Source organism: Capricornis sumatraensis, chromosome 5 (genome assembly GCF_032405125.1).
Source record: "Capricornis sumatraensis isolate serow.1 chromosome 5, serow.2, whole genome shotgun sequence".
Lineage (NCBI taxonomy): Eukaryota > Metazoa > Chordata > Mammalia > Artiodactyla > Bovidae > Capricornis > Capricornis sumatraensis.
Window position 1 is genome coordinate 111,409,626 of NC_091073.1, and position 18,913 is coordinate 111,428,538.

General features: G+C 39.7%; 1 protein-coding gene and 1 non-coding gene across 2 annotated transcripts; both read left to right on the plus strand.

The window, feature by feature from the left end:
• The first annotated feature begins 6,170 nt into the window (after window positions 1–6,170).
• Window positions 6,171–6,243, plus strand: TRNAR-UCU (transfer RNA arginine (anticodon UCU)). The gene has a single exon. It is a non-coding gene; the product is annotated as a tRNA-Arg (tRNA).
• Window positions 6,244–12,308: 6,065 nt separating this feature from the next.
• Window positions 12,309–13,241, plus strand: LOC138079966 (olfactory receptor 2A14-like). Its single transcript, XM_068972775.1, has one exon. The coding sequence runs from the start codon at window positions 12,309–12,311 to the stop codon at window positions 13,239–13,241; it is 933 nt and encodes a 310-aa protein (XP_068828876.1).
• Window positions 13,242–18,913: the final 5,672 nt, after the last annotated feature.

The window sequence follows — 18,913 nt, forward strand, 5'->3', positions numbered from 1 at the left end:
TAAAGGGTGCCTGATGTTAATGGCACATGATAAACACTTGATAAGGGTTAGCACCAACTCTTCAGCTTCTGAGTAAAGTGCAACACAGTGTGTGTTCCATTAATCAGCCCAATGAAGGAGGAGAAATCCCTGAAGACATCCATGGTTGTTAGAGTGGGAAGCAGCACCCCCACTTGAAGCCCATTCGCCCACAGCACATCAGCCATGACAGCAAGTTTGAATAGAAAACCTTTTATTAGCAATATTTTCTGTCACATGATTTTCTAAGCAAGAAGTACGGAGGGATTAAAGGCTTACAGCTGCAAGTAATAAAGGTGATGTTAACCAGTTCCCTACTTTTTGCCCCTCTGCTTGGATTGTTTGTGCCAATGGCTAAGACTTTCTTCACTTTACAAACCACCTCAGCCACCTCTGATGATATACCCATCTCTGCAGAGATTCCGTTTTCCTTCTGTCTGGATTGGATGCTTTCTAGGCACTTCATCTGCCTTTAGTATGTGTTGTATGCCTTAGTATTTTAATCTCATATATTTCTCTTTCCTGGTTTATTCCTTTGTTTTGGCGAAGCACATTCTACAATAGCTTCCTCTAGTTAAAAAGGTGTTGCATGACAGAAGTTATGGTAAAAAAGAGTTATCAACACTTATAATTTCTCATCATTTCTTATAACATTTATCTTTTTTCAAATACCCCATTGAAACAGTACATGCTAAAAGAACTTAAAAAAAAAATAAGAAAGAACTCAATCCTGCGTAGGGAGAATTTCTGTCTCAGAGATAGCAAAACAATAAAATGATATTTAGGTGCAGCTGTAGATATGTATTTAACTGTAATCTGAAAACACTTATATCTCTAAACTGACTTTCATTTAATAGGTGTCCATTAATGATTGAGCCAATTATGCCTTATAATATTTATTCTTACTAAAATATAAAATATTGATGAACATAAATACTAAATAAATACATGAAGTCTAAGACTTTTCAGAATAAATATTTTTGCCCTAGCCAATTCAAACATTAAAAGTAAAAAAAAAAAAAAATGGAGACAGATGGTTATACCTTTTGAATCCACAAAGCTACAATGACTGTCACCATACTATCTTCATGAAAATAAATAACATTATAATTGTGCTCAAAGTCCAACTTTTTGCAACCCAATGGACTGTAGCCCACCAGGCTCCTCTTGTCCATGTTATTTTTCAGGCAAGAATACTGGAGCGGGTTGCCATTTCCCTCCTCCAGGGGATCTTCCCAACCTGTGGATCAAACTTATCATTGTCTCCTGTATTGGCAGGCAGATTCTAGACCACTAGCGCCACCTGGGAGGCCCTAAATTCAGAGGCTCTATCTGACTGTTTCTTCTGGTGAAGAAAATTGATTTTTCTGTAATAATCTGGCTTCACTTATAAAATATCGGAAAGATAGTAAAATTGCTAAAATGTAAAAAGAAATTAAACACAACCTTAAAGGATGCAATTAGTGTTTTTAGGAGACCAGAAGAAGGGAGTCCAATTTGGTCTGAGATAGTTGAAGAGGCTCCATGAGTGTTTTGAAGGATTAGTATTGTGTTTGGAGTCAAGTGGGTAATACAAGGATAAAATTGACTTGAAACAAGGAATAAGAATTCGAGAGAAGTACTGGGGAGTTTCCTGGGGCTTCCTTGGTAGCTCAGATAGTAAAGAATCTGCCTGCAATGCAGAAGACTGGGGTTCAGTTCCTGGGTCAGGAAGATCCCCTGGAGTAGGAGATGGCAACCCACTTTTGTATTCTTGCTGGAGAATCCATGGACAGAGGAACCTGGAAGCCTACAGACCATGGGTTCACAAAGAGTCAGACACGACTGAGTGACTAACACTTTCACTTTCACTGGGGAGTAGTGCTTGAATGAATAGAGTGTGCATTAGAGAATAAGAAGTAAGTAGACTGAGGCTCTACTGGACACACAAGATTACCAGAAGAAAAAAAACCCAATTTACCTCCTCTTAAATATTTTTTGTCTGCTCTGTATTACATTAAATACATATCTTCTATGTTAAAGTGCCTTCCAACTCAGTTTAAGAACTAAGACACTCTAGAAAACTAAATTAACATCAAAACCTAGAAAGTTAGAACTATAAGGGCTTTGTAATCATCAAACAGTATCACTTAGTGCGTCAGAAGGAGGACAATTGAAAGAGACAGAGATTAAAAGAAAGGTGTAAATTTCAACTGTGTGGCCTTAATCTGCAATGAAGAAATAAAAATGTAGCTCTGAAATCTAGAGATGTTTGGAAAGGAGGGCCAACTAAAGAAGGTTAAGGAGAGGTATAGCTAAACTGCCAAGTCAGAAATATTTGAAAGTGATAAAAGTGCAGTGATTACTTGGCAATATTTTCTACATTGGCAGTCCCTGTCTCCCTGAGATGATGTCTTAACAGGGTCCGTAGCACTCCTCCCATGAGAGATCAAGAAATCACAGCTTCTCCTTTACGAACAAGAGGAGTTAGAAGTAGAACAACCTTGAGTCTAATAACATAAGCATTGAGACAAATTAATTTATGACATGATCTTGATTTTTTTTTTTTTTAAGTTTTCTGAGCCAAGTCTAACATAGTAGAGTAACAGCCTCACTCAATCTCAGGAAAATACAAATACACACAAACAAATCCCAAACAAATGCCTATAATCATGCCAATGGCATACTGAAAGAACTAAATGAATAAACATGGGAAATGCATTCACTGGCTCACTCACTAATGGGAAAGCAGCAGACACTTTAATTCTCTTTGGGGAGGACGTGAGTAGAGCTGAAACACAGGCTTCTGTCCCCTGATCATTTTTCATGTCTTTAGGGAGGGGGTTGGGTCCAAATGATAGAAAAAGCCTTCACTCTATCATAGAATTCTGTGTCTGGGCTTCACCCCTCTATGAGGCCTCTGTGAGGAGAATCAATTGTAACCCGCCCTCCGTGTGAAGTTTCCTCTCAACCAGATGCCACGTTGAAAAGGACAGCACAGATTCCACACGGTAAGAGGGTTCATTAGTCATGAGAAAGCTTGGCAGGTGGAAACAGGAAAGGGGGAGTGAATGAAACCACTGCCTTCAGGTGTTAGAGACTCAAAGCCTTCCCCGTGTCCTAAGCCTAACTTTAGACTGTGGTCCTGAGGGTATTTCTAGGGACCCCTACCTAGCACCATTGCGCTTCCTTTGTGCTTAGCTGGTAAAGAATCTGCCCACAATGCAGGGACCTGGGTTCAATCCCTGGGTTGGGAAGATGCCCTGGAGAAGGGAAAGGCTCCCCACTCCAGTATTCTGGCCTGGAGAATTCTATGGACTGTACAGTCACAGGGTCTCAAAGACTTGGACACGACTGAACGACTTTCACTTTCGCTTCACTTTACCTAGCACCGTGCTGTGGCCTTGATGCCTCTGACCTCCCAGGACTCCTGTCCATGTCCCTTTCATCATCCTTCTGAGGCCGCTCTTGGGTTTGTCACGACTGTGTCAGACAAGAGGGGTAAGCTCCATGTAGGACAGGATCTGGCTAAAGGGCTACAGAGAACATCAGGGGACACATGGCCCATGTGCCTCTTCTCCACAGAAAAAATCCTGAAGGCAGAGGCCTGTGGTCCGCTTACCCAGTATCTCCTGGCATATAGATTCTGTTCCTTATTTTAGCAGAGAAATGTTATGACCTCTAACCTGCCTCTTTATGAAATTAGATCCAGAATTTGCTCTCCAATATTGACTTCCACTCCTTATAGTAAATATTTAAATTCTAAGGTGGCTTATGTGAGTTAACTCATTTAACTTTTCAAACATCCTATGAGTTAAGGTTTATCCACCCCAATTTGCAGCTGCAGAAATGAAAGGACAGAGAGGAACAGAGATCACCAGCCTAGCCTACAACAAAGCCAGGACTTGAACCCATGCGGTCAGGACCGGAGACCATGTCTGCTTTTTTTTTAAATTAGCTACTCATGAAGATTAGTGAGCTACTAACAGAGAGAATGACTAAATCTGAGTAATTGTGAAAATTGGACAGATCTGTACTTCCTCGGTGCTTCGGCTTTGACAACCCTGTATTCCGAGAGAGTGATCTACAGAAACATTTAATTGGAGTCAGTGTGGTATTCTAAATTATGCCCCGTTTTCTTTCATAAGATTTACTTTCTCTCACATTGGTATTTTGGCATAGCAGAACTTCAATATAACTATTAAAACCTGCATTTTCTTCTTCAATCCAGAAGTGAGGTTACTTTCCAGGATTCTTTTATTTTTTAAAATTCTATTCTAAGTTTAATTATAAAAATCATAATATAAAAAATTAATAGAAATGAGAATAAAGTGGTGTGTTTTCTATTTAAAATAAAAAATAACCAAAACAAGCAGGGTAAGTATGAAAGAATGTACATACCATAATTTTGTTGCTTCTTTATATTTGATTTATATTCCCAGTGATTTATATTCTCTTGGAACTGTGGTCCCTTTAATACAATTAGTAAAAGCTAACATTTATTTCTGGCTTCCCTGGTGACTCAGTGGGTAAGAATCCACCTGCAATGCAGGAGACGCAGGTTTGATCCCTGGGTCGAAGGGAAGATCCCCTGGAGAAGGAAACAGTAACCTACTCCAGTATTCTTGCATGGCAAATCCCAAGGACAAGGGAGCCTGGTCAGCTACAGTCCTTGGGGTCACAAAAGAATCAGACATGACTTAACAACTAAACCACCATCACCCAACATTTATTTAACTCCTACTGTGTACCTGTTTAATGGTATTTTTTCTTATATCAGTCCCTTAGACCTTGCTGTCACCATCTTCCAGATGAAAACAATGATGCTGAGAATCAGTGGCTCAGGGTCACTGGTCCCCCTGCAGAGAGGGCAGTGATGGGCTGCTGGCAGTGCTGCTGGCCCTGCTCTTTTCACCCCTTTGCAGGGATTTTGCTCTTTTCAGTTCCTGCTGATTTTCATGCTATGGAAGAACAGAGCAATGTATCCATGAGACATTTTGCATCATTCTGTGCATTGAAGACTTTTCCTTCAGGGCAGCAAGATGGACCCTTAAATGCATCTTCATTTCAGGTATTTGTATCTCTGTTGTATCTGTCACAGCCTTTCTCTCATAGGAAAAAAACTCTAGCTTCTTGAACTGTGAAATTCAAAATGCAAAACCATACCAATATTTAAAGGGAAAAAAAATCAATTTCACCTTATGCTACATTTTTGTACTTTTCTTGTCCTGACAAATGAGTTGGTCCACAGCTATTGTGTATAGACAGCCACCATGGTAGAGCTGTCGCCTCAAGACTTTCCTATAAAACCGTGAGAAGTGCACTTGACATCAGTGGTTTGTCTGAATTTCACACCTGATGAGAAATGTTGTGTCATAATTCGTTCTGCTGCTGCTGCTGCTGCTAAGTCGCGTCAGTCGTGTCCGACTCTGTGCGACCCCAGAGACGGCAGCCCACTAGGCTCCCCCATCCCTGGGATTTGTCTCCTTATTTGTTGCTGCCTCTTGAATATAGGTTTCTTCTAAGATAATAGTTTCTTTAAAATTTTTCTTGCCAAAAATATTGCATGTAAAACTATAATTTCAGATTGTTTGAATGACCAACTTGGATTTGTCCAACAATTCTATCATTTGGGAAAGGGAGGCTAATGACTTGCCTACCCCTGTGCCTGCTCCCCTGGGTCCCTGGTCTGGGTACAGTAGGAGCACAGATGCTCACAACACGGCTGAGCCCACTGGGCTTTTCCCTTGTTGCTCTCCCAGGAGCCAGCTCAGGCCCACACAGGCTTCCTGGCCCAAATCCTGACTTAGCCTCTCTGTCCTTCAGGTTCTTACTCACACTTCCCCTGCCGGAGGTCTCCTATGACTCATTCAAACACTCTCCTTGGAAAGAAATACACAGTTTCCTGTGTATATATTAGCCCTAATACCTGAATATGAGACTATTTCTGAAGTTATTTTAAAAATTTTGGTTATTACTTTTGTTCTTTCTTATTAAAAATGAACTTAAAAAAAATATATCGCAAGAAGTTCATCCTGTAGGCGTCCCAGAGATTAAGAGCTCTGAAACCCTCCTATTCAGCTTGAATCAGTGAGAGCAATCCACACAGTACTTGGTGTCTCCCCAAAGTGCCATATTCCATCCTGTCATTAAATTTGTATTGTTCAGGGACTTCCCTGGCAGTCCAGTGGTTAAGACTCTGCATTTCTATTGCAGGGGCCCCAGGTTCAATCCCTAGTCAGGGAACTAAGATACCACATCCTGCAAGCCTGCACAGAGCAGTCCAAAGATTTTTAAAATTTGTATTGTCCTGGAAATTGGCAGTTTCCCATTTCATATTTTCTAATGGGACTAATTCAACTAGGATATATATCCTTTAATTATGCTCTGTATGTGTGAATTTTAAAATGAATCAGTTAAGAAGAAGCCAAACAATCTCTATCAGCTCAAATAAGATAACAGTTCAGTGACTTGGTAAGATATTTTATTGACCATAATTTGCTGCTATTTGGGAAACTCTAGTGAAGTGAATACTCATAACTTTGGAAATTAGTGAAAGAGAAACACCAAATCCGTGTAGGCATAGACACAGAAGTTCACATGCAGGAGGGTAAATGTCTCTGAAATTTGCAGTTTCATAGCACTCTGATCAAATGTGTCTTCTAGTGAGCATATTGGTCAATCCCGGGAATATAAATAAGAGGCATTCACAGAGGCAAACACTGGACTGTGTCATTCGAGTGCTATGCAGGGAAAGTGGAGGCTTTCATGAGTCCATCTTAGATACATGGTCCCTCTAGGAAGCAGTTTGATACTAAGTGACTTTTTCTAAGTAATTGATATAAAAATTCTTGGACTAGAGGACTGCTAAATTACCTGTAACTTCTCATTCTGAATTTACATGTATTGGTTTTATTATTGTTTTCAGTGTTCTGGTTTTTAAATCTGAAATCCCCAGAAGCTACCTTATAGATAAAAAGAGCATTGAAATGTACTTTGCGTGACAAAGGTCACTTTCTTTGATCTGTGCAACAGCAAAGCTTAGCTTTGTTTGTGCTCCTCTTCACAATTTGGTTGATGTTGCAATAATTTTCAAGCTGATTTATAATCTATTTCTCCTTTTATTCAATAGAAGATCTTGATCTTTTTCTGTTTGGACAATTCAGGAAAAAAATGTCTCTAAAGAAAAATGAGACTGAGGTTTTCAATTTCCCCTTTCTTGCCAAAAGTTAACTATATCATAATGTCATGACTTATTCCTCCCATTTGAAGCTCTAAGAAAATCAACTCAAACTTGAGATTTTGGTTATACTTGGTATTAGTTGTTTTCAGCGGGAATATAATGCCTTATATTGTTATTGTTGTTGCTCAGTCGCTGTCGTGTCTGACTCTTTGTGACCCCATGGACTACAGCACGCCAGGCTCCTCTGTGTTCATTATCTTCCAGAGGTGGCTCAAATTCATGTCCGTTGCATCGGTGATGCCATCTATCTCATCCTCTTCTGCCTTCTCCTTTTCCTTCAGACTTTCTCAGCATCAGGATCTTTTCCAACGAGTAAGTTCTTCACATCAGGTGGCCAAAGTGTTAGAGCTTCCGCTTCAGCATCAGTTCTTCCAAAGAATATTCAGGGTTGATTTCCTTTAGGATGGACTGGTTTGATTCCCTTGCTGTCCAAGGGACTCTCAAGAGTCTTCTCCAGCACCACAGTTCAAAAACATCCATTCTTCAGTACTCAGCCTTCTTTTTGATCCAACTCTCATATACATACATGACTACTGGAAAAACCATAGCTTTGACTATACCAATCTATATTGGCAAAGTGATATATTTGTTTTTTAATACATTGTCTGAATTTGTCATAGCTTTCCTTCCAAGGAGCAATCAATCATCCTTTAACCTCATGGCTGCAGTCACCATCTGCAGAGATTTTGGAACCTGAGAAGAGAAAATCTGTCACTGCTTCCACTTTTTTCCCTTTGACTTGCCATAAAGTGATGAGACCAGATGCCTTGATCTTAGTTTTTTGAGTGTTAAACTTTAAGCCAGCTTTTTCACTCTCCTCATTTACCCTCATAAAGAGGCTTTTTAGTTTCTCTTCACTTTCTGTTTTTAGAGTGATATCATCTGCATATCTGAACTTGTTGATATTTCACCCAGCAATCTTGATTCCAGCTTGTGAGTCATCCAGCCTGGCATTTCACCTGATGTATTCCTCATAGATGTTAAATAAGCAAGACAGCAATATATAGCCTTGATGTACTCCTTTCCCAATTTTGAACCAGTCAGTTGATTCATGTAAGGTTCTAACTGTTGCTTCTTGACCCGCATACAGGTTAATTAGGAGACAGGGAAGATCGTCTGGTATTCTCATTTCTTTAAGAACTTGCCACAGTTTTTTGTGATCCAGACAGTCAAAGGCATTAGCTTAGTCAATGAAGCAGAAGTAGATGTTTTTGTGAAATTCCCTTGCTTTTTCTATGATCGGGCAAATGTTGGCAATTTGATCTCTTGTTCCTCTGCCTTTTCTAAATCCAGCGTGTATATCTGGAATTTCTCAGTTCACCTATTGCTGAAGCCTAGTTTGAAGGATTTTGAGCATAACCTTGCTAGCATGTGAAATGAGTGCAACTGTTTGGTAATGGGAACATTCTCTGGCATTGCCCTTTGGGATTGGAATGAAAACTGACCTGTTCTAGTCCTGTGGCCACTGCTGAATTTTCCAAATTTGCTGACCTATTAAGTGCAGCATTTCAACAGTATCATCTTTTAGGATATGAAATAGTTCAACTGGAATTCCATTACTTTGTTCATAGTGATGCTTCTTAAGGCCCACTTGACTTCACATTCTAGGATGTCTGGCTTTAGGTTAGTGTCTACACCATCATGGTTTTCCAGGTCATTAAGACCTTTTCAGTACAGTTTGTGTATTCTTGCCACCTCTTCTTAATATCTTCTGCTTCTGTAAGTCTTTACGGTTTCTGTCCTTTATCTTGCCCATCCTTGCATGAAATGTTCCCTTGATATCTCCAATTTTCTTGAAGAGATCTCTAGCCATTCCTATTCTGTTGTTTTCCTCTTTTTTTTGCATTGTCCATTTAAGAAGGTCTTCACACCTCTCTCTGCTATGCTCTGGAACTGTGCATTCACTTAAGTAGATCTTTCTCTTTTCCCCTTGCTTTTCACTTCTTTTCTCAGCTATTTGTAAAGCCTCATCAGACAATCATGTATAAGCATAAGGGATTTTATTTAAGTCATACCTGAATGGTCTAGTGGTTTTCCCTACTTTCTTCAATTTAAACCTGAATTTTGCAATAAGGAGCTCATGGTCTGAGCCTCAATCAGCTCCAGTTCTTATTTTTGCTGAATGTATAGAGCTTCTCCATCTTAGGCTGCAAATAATATAATCAATCTGATTTCAGTATTGACCTTTTGGTGATATCCATGTGTAGAGTCCTCTCTTGAGTTGTTGGAAAAGGATGTTTACTATGATCAGTGTGTTCTGTTGACAAAACTCTGTTAGCCTTTGCCCTGCTTCATTTTGTACTCTGAGGCCAAACTTGCCTGTTACTCCAGGTTTCCCCTGACTTCCGACTTTTGTATTCTAACCCCCTATGATGAAAAGGACATCTTTTTGGTGTTAGTTCTAGAAGATCTTGTAGGTCTTCATAGAACCAGTCAACTGATATTAAATACTAGATTTTTAAAAATGAATGTCTTATTTTATCCTGTGCTAATGCACAGGTTTATTAAAAAACAAACAAAACTACAGTAAGCAAACAATACATACAAAATGTTTAAGACCCTCCATAATGCTATTCTCTAGAGTTATCAATTGAGATTTCATGTACAACTTAAAGAATCTTCCTACATATATATAAATAGGCCCTAAAGACATATTCGGAGAAGGCAATGGCAACCCACTCCAGTTCTCTTGCCTGGAAAATCCCATGGACAGAGGAGCCTGGTAGGCTGCAGTCCATGGGGTCATGAAGAGTTGGACATGACTGAGTGACTTCACTTTCAGTTTTCACTTTCATCCATTGGAGAAGGAAATGGCAATCCACTCCAGTGTTCTCGCCTGGAGAATCCCAGAGATGGGGGAGCCTGGTGGGCTGCCATCTATGGGGCTGCACAGAGTTGGACATGACTGAAGCAACTTAGCAACAAAGACATATTGTGTATAGATACGTTGGTATTTTAAAATATAATCATATTATGTATACATCCTTTGACTTTATATGAAAAAATTTTTAGCCCACCCTATAAGATCTGTATTATCCTTTTTAATGACTGCACAGGAAGGTGAGATTGTTGGATAGCACCACCAATTCAATGGACTTGAACTTGGGCAAACTCTGGGAAATAGTAAGGGACAGAAAAGCCTGGCATGCTGCAGCCCATAGGGTAGCAAAGAGTCAGACATGCATGACTTAGTGACTGAAAAACAACAGTGGTATTACATATAATATATAACATATATTACAATATATCATAAATAATATATAATAAAAATGTACAATGGTATTATATATTATAAAATGGTTTTATATATTATAAAATTAGCCAAAATTTCAGTTCATCTCCAGCTTTCAAATTTTAAGTCAATTCTAAATTTTCAAAACTGTAAACTGGATAACAGTGAATAATTCCAAGCTCTTGGTCTCTATGTTTCGTGCACATTAGACTTTTTTCTGTTCCCGTTACTCACCAAGCCCTTCCTGCCCAAGACTCTGCCGTTACTCTTCCCTGTGCAGGAAGCAGTCTGCTTTGGCTGTTGTCAGGTGGCACTCCCTTTATCACTTAGATGCCACCCATGTGTCTCCTCTTTAAGACTTCTCCCGACAATCCCAGCTAAAGGAGCCTCTCCAAACCTAGCCACTTTCTATTATTTTTCCCTGTTCTTTTTCCGTCATAATGCTTTTCCATCAACACCTATTTTATGTTTTTTTGTGCTTTTGGTGTTTTAGGGGTGGTAATTAACCACGACATCTCTTTGCTTCATGTTAGGTTGTCTCTGGAAAAAAAATGTGAGGAAATGTAAAGAGACAGCACCTGGTTACAAGACGTCTCAGTGTGATGTTGCCATCCATCCCTTTCATGACCACTCTCCTATGGACAGACCTAGGCACTGCCCAGGACAAGCTCCCTAGAGAGAACTAACCAATGGATGCTCCAGCTGACCCTACTCCCTGTGACTGACTCAGAATCCAACAGAACAGCAGTAGGTGGTCAGCATGGTAACAGGTGATGAGGAAGGGATTCAGGAGATATGATGGCAATGATAGTTGCCATAACTGGGAAGATACTGCAACAACTAAAGATTCTTTTCACGACAGATTCTCAAATTTGCCTCTGTATTATGTTATAAAGGAAAAAGAGAAAAGAGGTGAATAAAATGTAATTAACAGGCAAGGGTCATCTTTAAATACACCCACAGAGAATGTAAATTCATTTTCATGTTTTGAATTGCATACTTTAAAAGGGTGCAGAAATGTTGCCTTGTTTAACTGAATTTAAGACAATATGTGTGCCTGTGTTCATCTACTCTAATAATTTTTCACTTAGGCTTAAATTTCAGGATCAGGTGCTGACAAAAAAGTAAATAAGACAATAAAAATAAAATTGCAAACTCTGGAGATGGGAAAGAAATGGCAGAAGATGCTTCTGTAGAATATTAGTCCACTGTTCAGAGGAGTCTTATGCAAAGTTTGAAATACTACAAAATTGAGAGGTTATTTAATAAGGGAATTCAAATCTGAAATAAGTGGATAGAAAAGCATATGAGAAGGTAAGTGGAAAAATAAGCAACATGTAAATAACAAAGTATCATAAACATTTTGTTTCTTGAACCAAGAAGATAAGCAAGATTAGGAGATGAAACTACCTCTTACTACATATGGCCTGTCAGGGTTGTCTCTCTTCTAAGCACATTAATAATCAACACTCACACCTTTGAAGGGAAGCCAGGATACTTGAATTTTACAAAACAGTGCATGTCTGTATTTGTATGTATACTATTACGCAGAGTATATAATAATGCATTTATCCTGTTATCATGTATTTTATTATCTATAATACATTTTACATACCTTATTATCCATTGATACAAGGGGAATTTGTTTCAGACTTGTATGATCACACCAAGTTTGTGTATACAGTATATCTAAAAATAAGTTATAGAAAACCCACTCAAAGTAATACATTTCCAAATGCTCGCTTTGTTACACTCAGAAGGTATTTTGTGTCATGATTTCCCTACAGCTCTGACCTTCTATTGAAGCTTGCGGCTTCTCTGTCTCTGCTCAGGAGCATGGGAGGCAACCAGACACGGATCACAGAAGTCACCCTCCTGGGATTCCAGGTCGATTCAGCACTGGAGTTTCTCCTCTTTGGACTTTTCTCTCTCTTCTACACCCTCACCCTTCTGGGGAATGCAGTCATCCTGGGGCTTATCTACTTCGACTCAAGACTGCACACCCCCATGTACTTCTTCCTCTCACACTTGGCCATCATCGACATGTCCTATGCCTCCAACAATGTCCCCAAGATGCTGGCAAATCTTGTGAGTCAGAAAAGAACCATCTCCTTTGTTCCTTGCATTATGCAGACATTTTTGTGTCTGGCTTTTGCTGCTTCAGAGTGCCTGATTTTGGTGGTGATGTCCTATGACAGGTATGTGGCCATCTGCCACCCCCTCCGTTACACTTTCATCATGAGCTGGAGAGTGTGCACTGTCCTGGCCAGCGCTTCCTGGGCATTTAGCTTTTTCTGGGATCTTGTCCACTTAGTTCTCATCCTGAAGCTGCCCTTCTGTGGGCCTCATGAAATCAACCACTTCTTTTGTGAAATCCTGTCTGTCCTCAAGTTGGCTTGTGCAGATACTTGGCTGAACCAAGTCATCATCGTTGCATCCTGTGTTTGCATTTTAGTCGGGCCCCTCTGTCTGGTGCTGGGCTCCTACGCGCGCATCCTGGACGCCATCCTGAGGATCCAGTCCGCTGAGGGCCGCAGGAAGGCCTTCTCCACCTGCTCCTCCCACCTCTGCGTGGTCGGGCTCTTCTTTGGCACTGCCATTGTCTTGTACATGACCCCCAGATCCAGCCATTCTCAGGAACAAAGGAAGATTCTGTCGCTGTTTTACAGCCTTTTCAACCCTATGCTGAATCCCATAATCTACAGTTTGAGAAACACAGAGGTGAAGGGTGCCCTGAGGAAAATTCTAGGGAAGAAGAGGTCAGTGTGAGGGGTGGTTTGGAGTGTCCTATGTAAGCCTGTCTTCATGACTCTGGACCTTTGAATGCTCTTTTGAAACCATTAATTTAACAAATTAGCACCCTTTATCTTCAAAATTTTTAAAAATTGAGAAAATAAATACTCTTATATTTAGTCATTGATAGCAAACCTGAAATAAACATCATAAATAAGAAAATTATAATCTAATCCTATTCTTTAACACAGTGCAAATATCTTAAAATATTAGGAAATCAAGTAATAAAAAAATACTGAATTATGATAAAGTTTTTATCTCTAGAATGCAAAAATTGTATAACTTTCAAAGAATGAAAAAAATTGGCCCATTAACAAATTAAAGTATCCATTGTCAGTAGATCAAAGCAAGTGCTTGATAAAATTTAACATCAGTTCATGATAAAGCTCTTTACAACCTAGCATAACAATACACATTCCTAGAAAAAAATTTATCAAAAACCCCAGTACCATAAACATTCACATATCAGACATTATACTTAATGGTAAAATGCTAGTATCTTTCTCCATAAAATAAAAATTAAAATAAGGTGTACATCATCACCACTTGTTTTCCTTATTTTTCAGATTTTTATTAGAGATATTAATATGTACAGTTAGACAAAAAGAACAGATATATGTGTATGTGGGTATCTGTCACGTGAGATACCCACATGAGAAGGAATAGATAAATTATGTGTTTTTGTTGTGTGGCTAAGTTATGTCTAATTCTTTTATGACCTCATGGACTGTAGCCCTCCAGGCTCCTCTGTCCATCAGATTTACCAGGGAAGGAAACTGGAGTGGATTGCCGTTTCCTTCTCCAGGGGATCTTCTTGACCCAGCGATTGAACCTGGATCTCCTGCATTGACAGGTGGGTTGTTTACCACTGAGCCACCAGGGAAGCCCAAATGAATTATGATCATATGCAAATAGTGCTATGGCGTTTGTAGGAAATCCAAATGAATCTTTTTGTATGTTAGTGAAATGATGAGAAATTTAAACAAGATAACTTGATATAAGATCAATATAAACATCTATTATATATTTATATAACAAATAATTTAAATGGATTTTTTCCAAAATGCTAAAAGCAGGACTTAATTTTTAAATGTTTAGGAATATATCTAAGAGTGTGTGCTTAGTCACTCAGTCATGTCCAGCTCTGCGACCCTGTAGATGTAGTCCACCAGGCTCCTCTCTCCATGGAATTCTCCAGGCAAGAATTCTGGAGTGAGTTGCCATGCTCTTCTCCAGGGGATCTTCCCAACCCAGGGATTAAACCCAGGTCTCCCGCGTTGCAGGCGGATTCTTTACCATCCAAGTACTAAATCTATAAAGAGACAACTAGAAAAAGTTATTGAGGCACTGTGCTAACTAAACAGATATGAAATGTGAGATATGCCAAGGTTTCAGACTGAGAAACATAATGTTTAAACGATTCAACCTCCTCAAGCTGATTAACATATTTAATGTTAGTATCTTACAATATCCCAGTGGAACATGTGAGTATAAGCAGAACACTTTAGAATTCAACAAGCTGATTCTAACATACATGCTGCCATGGCTAGTCCAAACACATTTAAAAAAGATTAAGTATAAGGTGAGAGGAATTGATTCTGCAGATAACAATATCTGCTACAGAGTGCCAATAAGTAAAATAGTGCAGTCTTCATCCTCGGGTTGACCAATAAACAAACTGAACAGAGCATAGATGCTGATGTCTATGGTTAGAAACTGGCTGTATGAAAGGTGTGGCTTGGTAGACCACTGGGGAAAGGGAGGGGTGTTGCAGAAAACAGCTCTGGCACGACTGAGTAACCATGCGGATACTCATGCATGAAAAACTCAGGCCCAGTGTTTTTAAGACCTAATGGCAAAGGCAAAACTATAAAGCTCTTAGGAAATATGGAAGGGAAAGATTTTTAAATTAATATACAAGATTGTTAGTCTCCAGAGAAACACTAATACATTTGAATAGATTGATTTAGATAGATCAAGAATGCATGTTAATCAACAAGGAGCATAAAAAGAATGAGAAGACATGGAATTGTCTTCAACAATTCTGATTTATCAAGTCTCAAACATCACTTCCTCAAAAACCAGTGTATTTCAGAGTCTTACTTGTCTTGACCAGGTAATTTTCCATCATGGTAGCTCAGCTGGTAAAGAATCCACCTGCAATGCAGGAGACCCTGGTTTGATCCCTGGGTCAGGAACATCCCTTGGAGAAGGGAACAGCTACTTAACTCCAGTATTCTTGCCTGGAGAATTCCATGGACAGAGGAGCCTGGAAGGCCCCAGTCCATGGGTTGCAATGAGTTGGACACGACTGAACAACATCTAATTTTTCAGTCCATTGTGTCTTTTTTCCATAGCATTATACACTAACTGAGGTTATCCTCCCTGTAAAGTTACTATTTTTAACACGAAAGATCACTGGTAAGCATTAACTTTGCCTTCCTCATTGCTGTGTTCATCATATCTAGAGCAAAACTAAGTACAGACAAGGCCCTCAGGAAATCTTTGCTGACTAACTTTGTCTCCTATATTTTTTATTTTTTAAAAAAATATTTTACGTTGGAGTGTAGTTTTTTTAATTTATTTATTTTTAATTGAAGGATAATTGCTTTATGTATTATGTTGGTTTCTACCAAACATCAACATGAATCAGCCATAGGTTTACCCATGGAGTATAGCTGATTAACAATGTTGGGTTAGCTTCAGGTGTGCAGCAAAGTGATTCAGTTACATATACACCTGTGTTGTTGTTGTTGCTGTTCACTAAATCCTGACCAACTCTTTGGCACACCAAGGCCTGAAGCTCACTAGGCTACCCTGTCCTTCACTGTCTCCCAGCGTTTGTTCAAATTCATGTTCATTAAGTCAGTGATGCTATGTAACTATCTCATCTTCTGCCACCCTTTTCTCCTTTTGCCTTCAGTCTTTCCCAGCATCAGGATCTTTTCCAGAGTCAGCTCTATGAATCAGGTGTCCAAAATATTGGAGCTTAATCTTCAGCATCAGTCCTTCCAATGAGTATTGAGGGATGATTTCCTTTAGGATTGATTGCTTTGAACTCCTTGCTATCCAAGGGACTCTCAAGAGTCTTCTCTGGCACCACAATTCAAAAGCATCAATTCTCTGGAGCTCAGCCTGCTTTATGGTCCAACTCTCACATTCATCTATGACTACTGTAAAACCAGAGCTTTGACTATATGGACCTTTGCCAGCAAAGTGATGTCTCTGCTTTTTAACATGCTGTCTAGGTTTGGCATAGCTTTTCTTTCAAGGAGCAACTGTCTTTTAATTTTGTGGTTACAGCCATTGTCCACAGTTACTTTGGAGCCCAAGAAAATAAAATCTGTCACTGTTTTCCCTTTTTCCCCATCTATTTACCATGAAGTGATGGGACAGGATGCCATGATCTTAGTTTTTTGAATGTTGAGTTTTAAGCCAGCTTTTTCACTCTCTTCTTTCACCTTCATCAAGAACCTCTTTAGTTCCTCTTCACTTTCTGCCATTAGAGTGGTATTGAAAGAAATCAATTTATAACATGAAATTGAATCTTCTAGTTTCTTTGCCAGAGTGTTATACAGTTCAGAGAAATCGTGACTCACCCAGTCCCAAACACAAACACACACAAATCCCAAGCAATTGGACACAACAATTCCCATGGTATCCTGAAAGAACTTAATGAGTAAACATGGGAAATGCATTCCTTGGTTCACCTGCAGATGGGAAAACCATGCTTCACCCTCTGAGCCACCAGGGAAGCGCCGATAGGGAAACAACAAACACTAAAATCTCCAGGGAGAGGATCGGTCCAGGTGATACACACAGTTCTGTACCCTGATCGTGATTTATGTCTGCAGGAGGAAGGTTGGATTCAAATGAAGGCAAAAGCCCTGACTTGCAAAAGCAAGTCTATCATAAACCTCTCTGCTGAGAGCTGTGTCTGGGCTTCACCTCCTGATGAGGTCCCCGTGGAAGAGAATCTATCCTAGTCCTCCAAGGCCATGCTGAAGAGAAGAACACAGATTCCACTTCTGAGTTCTAGAGAGTTCTAGAGAGTTCTAGACTAGAGAGTTCATTGGTCGTGAAAAGTATTTTCAGGTGGAAAAGACTGGTCCAGGTATAAGGGTCTGAATGCCTTATTTGTACCCAAAGGCCCTTTTTACAAGATCCCCTGGGCATTTCTAAGGACCCCTACATGTCCCCATGGTGTGGCCTTGACTCCTCTGACCTCCAAGACCCATGTCTGTGTCCCCTTCACCTCCCTGCTGTTGTGTCTCTTGGTTTTCCTCATGACTGTTTCAGAGAAGAGGGGTCAGCTAATCATCCATGCAGTGCATGATCCGGCTCAAGGGCTACAATGAACTTCATAGACCTGTGACTCAAATACCTTTTCTACAAATAAAACAATCCTGAAGGCAGAGGTAAGCGGTTTGCTGGCCAGTAGCTTGATCTTCCTTTCCCATGTGTTGACTGCCTGCCCTTGTGGACTTTCAAAAATATTTTTTGACCAAACAGGTCCCATTTCTCACATATTCAGGCAAGAGATGACATTTCTTACTGGAAAAACCCAGTATCTGTTGCTGTACACACTCTCTGTTCCTTATTTTAATAGGATATTAATGTTTCATTATGATGACTGGATCCAAAAGTTATTGTCCAACAATGGCTTTCAAACCTCTCATAATATATGTTTCAGTTCAGTTCAGTTCAGTTGCTCAGTCGTGTCCGACTCTTTGCGACCCCATGAATCGCAGCACGCCAGGCCTCCCTGTCCATCACCATCTCCCAGAGTTCACTCAGATTCACGTCCATCAAGTCCGTGATGCCATCCAGCCATCTCATCCTCGGTCGTCCCCTTCTCCTGCCCCCAATTCCTTCCAGCATCAGAGTCTTTTCCAATGAGTCAACTCTTCGCATGAGGTGGCCAAAGTACTGGAGCTTCAGCTTTAGCATCAGTCCTTCCAAAGAAATCCCAGGGTATTAAGCGTCTTGTTTGAGTTAACTAACTGAAATTTTCAACTCTCCTATGAGATGGGGGAATTGAGGAATGGAGAGATACAGAGGGGTACAAGATTTGCCTGCCAAAGTTTTGAGTAGGTCCCAGATAGTCAGGCCAAGAATCCAAGTTTGTTTTTTTACATTATGCTATTCATGAGGATCAAGCTGAGTGGTGAAGTAAATGGTAAGTAATTTCTGAGTAAGTCAGAAGATTGCATAATCTGTTCTGCCCCAGAACTTTGACTTCGTCAGCCCCAGGGCACTCACTCTGAGAGAGTGATCAATAAAAACTTTTACTACAGGTCAGTGCAAAATATCCTAAACATGGCCTCCTTTCACTTCATAAGGTTTACTCTCTTTCTCGCGTTGGTATATTTGGTATAGCTGAGCTGCATTTTGAGTTTTAAAACCTGTATTTTCTCCTTCATTCCAAGAGTGAGGCTACTTTAAAGATTCTTATATTTCTTTAAAATCCTTTTTAACTTAAAAATCAGCATATAAAACATCAATACAAATGGAATTAAAATCGTATGTTTTCTTACTTAAACATAACCAAAAAGGAAAGCAAGTGTGGAGGACTTTACAATATCATGATTGATATCATTAATTACCAATCCCAATAATTTAGATTCTCCTTGAGTTTTGTGCTGTCT

Bases quoted from the DNA above. Each gene is read 5' to 3' on its own strand.
- LOC138079966 (XM_068972775.1), top strand. From the start codon at position 12,309: ATGGGAGGCAACCAGACACGGATCACAGAAGTCACCCTCCTGGGATTC.